Here is a 6280-nt window from a genome sequence, read left to right on the forward strand (position 1 = left end):
TTTTATTCTAAGAAGAGAAGAGACAAGATGTGGAGCCTGAGGCCTGCAAGACCATGATGGGGAGATGAGGGGTAGTGTGTAGGCTGATAAACACTTATGTGACCGTAACAAGAAGTCAGAAAAAGTTCTGAAGTCAAAGTGAAACCAAAAGGACTCCCAGTGTCTTTAGCATCCTGCAGTCTCTCACACTCACCTTTAACAAAAGACAGTACTGTAACTCCATGACAAACTTTTTATTTAGAAAAAGACATAAATAACGCACTATAGGGAACAGGGTGCATTTGCAATGCAGACCATGTCTAGTCAATTGGTCTGAGGCAGACATGCTTAATATCATCTCACACTGTAGCACCACTGTCTGTAAAGCCCTGAAAAACATTACATACCATCTCAGACACAGATAGAAACCTACACAGACAGACCAAGGATATTTAACTACAGGCCTGGAGGACCTGAACACTTCTGGTTTTCATCATCTCAAGAGACTCTGGCCGGCCAATCAATTAGCAGGTAGAAAAGAATCGAGCAGTAATGTGGACCTACGGGCCTGGAGTAGAAGAACCCTGTTTTTATAAACCAGAAATGGATGTCTAACATGACGAGAGAGAAAAAGGTTAAAAAAAAACTACAAAATAACAATGAAATCTGCCAAGGGGCAAAATGCAAAGATGGCAACTTAACATTTTTATTTCATATAAATATAATATATTAATGTATGTTTATTACACTAAAAAATATTCTTGCCACACACACACATTACTTGAAGTAGAAAGGCAAGAGGGACATTCATAAAAACAAGTCAGGACACCAAGCAGTGGACAAAATGATGGGGTTTGTCCCCAAATGCCACCCCATTTCTATATAGGTCAGGGATATTGAAATCTGGACCAACAAGCCAGTTCCACAGTTGATTTTCATTCCTCCCCTCTTACCAGGAATGGCTTTAGACCTGAGACACCAGTTGGGTGCCATTAATGATCAGGCAGAACAGAAAAGCAGGACTACTTCAGAACGTCAGGCTTGGATTTGAATAGCCCTGATATAGGGATGAAGTCCCCATTTGAGAAGCAGCCATCCACATCTAAATGGTCATCTTTGTAGCTGCACGGTCAAACAGAATGCAACCAACCATAGTAGTCCAGTTGTGGTCAACACAACATGTGGTCCCTGTGCGCTCGTTTTGACAAAATACTATAATTTAATAACATAACAGAGGAAAGATATGCAAACTAATAATATTCACATATTCCATCATTTCAGAAGGCCTTTAGTTTGTTGTGGTACAGGTATGACTCTAGGTATGACTGAATCATAGAGTTGGTAATAGTTTAAGGTATTACTGCAGACTGAAAGATGTGGAAACATTCAGTTGATGAATGAAACTAAACCATGTAATGGAATCCTGCTTTAGTGTGACACATGGGCGTAACTCACCAGGGGGTGAAGGGGGACATGTCCCATCCACTATTTTAAAAAAAAGATATTTTGGCCCTAAGTTAGTCTCTCCCCCCACCCCTCATTTTCAAGACAGTGTTGTGCCCCTGTTGTGACACCATTTAACCCATTGAGGACCTACCACACGGCCATCACTTTGAAATGAGACTGATGATGCAGCAGGGCTTGTGCTGTGTGTTAGCGGACCAGGAGGAAGGTTAACCCTGCGATGCCCACGCCAGCAGCAGCAAACAGGGCAGTCTTCATGGACGAGTCCTGGTTCACCTCTCTTGCTGTGTGGAAGAACTTACAGAAGCCCTCCTAGAAGAGAGAGGATTAGATCCATATATTTTATTGAACACTTATTTCAGGTCACGATGGTGTATCAAAGGACCAGGCTAGAGATCAAAATAAGGAAGTCAAGAAACTTAGTTCAATACTGCTCAAAAAGCCCCATTTCCTCTCGTTTTTTCAGACCGAGAGAGAACTGTCTGTGGACAGTCCCTGCTATAACAGTCCTGTGTCGTGATCAGTAAGGCAAATCTCAAAATGTGGTTGTGTTCATCAGTCTATTTGTTGTTCTGATCCAGACCCAGCTGGTTGTGTTCATCAGTCTATTTGTTGTTCTGATCCAGACCCAGCTGGTTGTGTTCATCAGTCTATTTGTTGTTCTGATCCAGACCCAGCTGGTTGTGTTCATCAGTCTATTTGTTGTTCTGATCCAGACCCAGCTGGTTGTGTTCATCAGTCCATTTGTTGTTCTGATCCAGACCCAGCTGGTTGTGTTCATCAGTCCATTTGTTGTTCTGATCCAGACCCAGCTGGTTGTGTTCATCAGTTTATTTGTTGTTCTGATCCAGACCCAGCTGGTTGTGTTCATCAGTCTATTTGTTGTTCTGATCCAGACCCAGCTGGTTGTGTTCATCAGTCCATTTGTTGTTCTGATCCAGACCCAGCTGGTTGTGTTCATCAGTCTATTTGTTGTTCTGATCCAGACCCAGCTGGTTGTGTTCATCAGTCTATTTGTTGTTCTGATCCAGACCCAGCTGGTTGTGTTCTGATCCAGCTGGTTGTGTCAGTCTATTTGTTGTTCTGATCCAGACCCAGCTGGTTGTGTTCATCAGTCTATTTGTTGTTCTGATCCAGACCCAGCTGGTTGTGTTCATCAGTCCATTTGTTGTTCTGATCCAGACCCAGCTGGTTGTGTTCATCAGTCCATTTGTTGTTCTGATCCAGCTGGTTGTGTTCATCAGTCTATTTGTTGTTCTGATCCAGACCCAGCTGGTTGTGTTCATCAGTCTATTTGTTGTTCTCATCCAGACTAGTTTTTGAGTATTAACGATAGTTGTGTGCTTGGAGGTCACTAGACTGTTACGTTAGAGACAGTACATACGGCTGTTGGGACCAGCTGGCTAGAGGGGGGGGTTAATTCACAAAAGCAGTCAACAAATTGAGCTGCAGCTGTGTTGTTGCTACCCCAGCACTACAGTCCTATGTTGTTTTGGAGTACCCCAGTAACCCCACTACCCCTGATCCACTTTATATGACTATACTGGCTGTGTTGACCTTGTACAAACCATCTTTAAAGTGACAGGTAGATCTTTGACCTCTCAGACAACCAGGGTTTATAGTCCACACCACAGTAAAATCACTCTGTATTTAGTGTATTGACTGAAGAGTTATGCATTTATAAATCTACTGTGACACAACAGCCTACTGACATGTAACACATTACAAGTCAAACACCCATTTCTAATAAGCATTAAAAAGGCTAATTTGGTGGCCTCCCGGGTAGCGCAGCGGTTAAGGGCGCTGTACTGCAGCGCCAGCTGTCACACCAGAGACTCTGGGTTCGCGCCCAGGCTCTGTCACCGGTCGCGACCGGGAGGTCCGTGGGCGACAAACAATGGCCTAGTGTCATCCGGGTTAGGGAGGGCTTGGCCGGTAGGGATATCCTTGTCTCATCGCGCACCAGCGACTCCTGTGGTGGGCCGGGCGCAGTGCGCGCTAACCAAGGTTGCCAGGTGCACAGTGTTTCCTCCGACACATTGGTGCGGCTGGCTTCCGGGTTGGATGCGCGCTGTGTTAAGAAGCAGTGCGGCTTGGTTGGGTTGTGTATCGGAGGACGCATGACTTTCCACCTTCGTCTCTCCCGAGCCGTACGGGAGTTGTAGCGATGAGACAAGATAGTAGCTACTAACAATTGGACACCACGAAATTGGGGAGAAAGGGGTAAAAAAAAGAATAAAAAAAAAAAAAGGCAAATTTAGGGCCCAGACACAATTTTCAAATGGGAATTCTCCATCTCTAATTGCTCTTCAATCCAGAACTACTACTTTTACAGTAATTTAAGTTATTTAGTAGTCACTCTTATCCTTAATTTACAGGAGGAATTCTGGTTAAATGCCTTTTGCTCGAGGGGACATTGACAGATTTTTCACCTAGTTGTCTCTGGGATTCAAACCAGCGACCTTCCCGTTACTGGCCTAACGTTCTTAACCACTACGCTACCTTCCGCCCCTAGACTTAATCTGTGTCCGGGAAACTGGCCCCCAATATTGTCATATTTCTTGTACCACAAAAATCCTGTGTTTTAAGCAGTCATTTCTGGATTAGACCTGAACATTGTGTTGGTAATACAAACACAGCAGCCACATGGCAAGAAGCCACAAGGTGTCTGAAACAGACATTATTGACAATAGAAGGTGTCATTGTCCAACTGTTTCTCTTAGCTTGACAGAGAACTAGTGCTGCTGATATTAGCCCAGATTCCCATCTCTAATTCCCACCAGCTTAGTCAATGATCCTGTGTGTGTGTGTGCATGTGTCCATAAGCGCATGTGTGTGATGCTTACTGCTCAAACCTACCCAGCCTTTGTTCTCCAGCATCCAGTCACTCTTCTCCTCTCCTAGGTAGTCTGCTATGGTCTCCGCCAGTGCCCTGCAGCTCTCCTTCCCCCCCAGCTCCATGCCATTACCCAGCCCCTGGTCTGTGTCCTCTCCCTGTAGTTCTCTCACCAGCACACCAGTGAAGGTGAACAGAGAGACCACCCTCCCCCAGTTCATCTGTCCGTCTCCCACCAGCTCCTCCATCACCCTCCTCAGACAGGCGCAGGGGTCCGGCCCACATTGGCACAGGAAGCTGTGTGCCAGGGCATGGAAGCGGGCCCGGTGCTTGGCCTCCATGTCCCGGGCCTGGCGCCGCATGGCTGCAGCAGAGTCGCTGGGAGGAGGACCAGGCGGGGCTTTCTGGGACCCACTGGCAGGGATAATACTGCAGACAGACAGGTAGTCCTCTGCTATTGCCAGGGTTTCTTTCCACAGCCCACATGACATGGTCTACAGGAAGACATACAGTTAATACATCATCTATATCCTGTATATCAGAAAGGGCCTCTGCTACAGTTGTTTTCCACAGGCAGCACGACATGATAAATACAGGAAACACTATCAATACATTATCACATGCAGTTAATTTCTCACAGCCCACACTGCAGGGGCTAGACTATAGAGGAAACACTATCAATACATTATCACATGCAGTTAATTTCTCACCGCCCACACTGCAGGGGCTAGACTATAGAGGAAACACTATCAATACATTATCACATGCAGTTAATTTCTCACCGCCCACACTGCAGGGGCTAGACTATAGAGGAAACACTATCAATACATTATCACATGCAGTTAATTTCTCACCGCCCACACTGCAGGGGCTAGACTATAGAGGAAACACTATCAATACATTATCACATGCAGTTAATTTCTCACCGCCCACACTGCAGGGGCTAGACTATAGAGGAAACATTCTCAGTATTCATATTGTTATGCCTAAAAGGGTAATACATTATACAGCAGGCTTCTTTCCACAACCCATCCAACACGGTCTATTGGAAACAACCTCAATCTAATCCCAAAGAGGTGACATCCTCTGTGCAATACCAAGAAGAGGCTTGTACTCAAAACTGAAAGCAAAGCTACGTTTCCCAATGAGCTGCATAGACCACATAGCAAGCGTGAACTAATCTGTAAATAGAACGGTAAACAGTTGGCTAGGTAGCTTTGTAACTAGCTAGCTAAATAACTGGCTATGTGAGCAAGACAGTCAAATCTAATTGAAGAGCCCTTGAAGTCTGGATTAATTCAGGACGTGGCATGAAAGAAACAAGGGTTGTAGCTAGAGCTAATGCTAATACGTTAGCTAGCTACAGTACCGTATAAAGAAAACTGAATTGACTTGAACATTGACATATTTGTACTTGCTAGCTTGACTGTCAAATCGAAGGCAAGTCACACACATCGCAATCTAGCTAGCTAAATTAGCTATCCAGATAACGTTAAGTTGTTGGATTGTTTTACATTTTCTTGTCAACATCAACATTGGAAAATAGATAAGCAGTCATGGTTTGGATATGAGTAAGCAGGGCTTCTCGCGAACGTTAGACATTTCTGGCTAGCAGCTGAAAGCTAACTAGTGTAGTACTGATTGACACAAAGGACCAGAGAAACCAAGGCAGCGGACAACATCAGTGGCTCAAACCGCATCGATCCATTCCCTCAATCTGTAAAACCGAAGCTTGACACGCTTATCCAAGAATAGTTCGAGTTGAAGAAAAATAAATCGCATATTCTAGGTAGTAAAAAGTTAACAAAAAGCTCACCCTCCCAGCGATCAGACTGCTTTCTCCACGTACAGACGGAAGGAGGATCGCTGTCGTCAACCGTATTTCCGCCTCACCGGGCTCTCGCCAGACTTTATACTCACTAAGCAACGTCACAAAAATGGCATTTCCCTGAATGGTATTGTTCCGCTAGAAGAGAATCAGATGTAATGGAAATAACGTTA

The 6280-nt window shown here is 44.8% G+C and overlaps 1 protein-coding gene across 1 annotated transcript; it reads right to left on the bottom strand.

The window, feature by feature from the left end:
- Window positions 1-218: 218 nt before the first annotated feature.
- Window positions 219-6243, bottom strand: bcl2l10 (BCL2 like 10). The gene is made up of 3 exons (XM_052516834.1): window positions 6096-6243; window positions 4303-4773; window positions 219-1755 (listed from the first exon to the last, which is right to left on the bottom strand). The coding sequence occupies exons 2-3, from the start codon at window positions 4768-4770 to the stop codon at window positions 1633-1635; spliced, it is 591 nt and encodes a 196-aa protein (XP_052372794.1). The 5' UTR covers window positions 4771-4773; window positions 6096-6243; the 3' UTR covers window positions 219-1632.
- Window positions 6244-6280: the final 37 nt, after the last annotated feature.

The sequence above is a fragment of the Oncorhynchus keta genome, unplaced genomic scaffold, assembly GCF_023373465.1.
Source record: "Oncorhynchus keta strain PuntledgeMale-10-30-2019 unplaced genomic scaffold, Oket_V2 Un_scaffold_5444_pilon_pilon, whole genome shotgun sequence".
In the NCBI taxonomy this organism is placed as follows: domain Eukaryota; kingdom Metazoa; phylum Chordata; class Actinopteri; order Salmoniformes; family Salmonidae; genus Oncorhynchus; species Oncorhynchus keta.

What these genes read in the sequence shown, in the direction of transcription:
- bcl2l10 (XM_052516834.1), bottom strand. Translation starts at nt 4,770, where the DNA reads ATGTCATGTGGGCTGTGGAAAGAAACCCTGGCAATAGCAGAGGACTAC. An exon ending in TGCTGGAGAACAAAGGCTGG is followed by an intron (nt 1,756 to 4,302) that starts GTAGGTTTGAGC and finishes TCTCTCTTCTAG; the next exon opens with GAGGGCTTCTGTAAGTTCTT.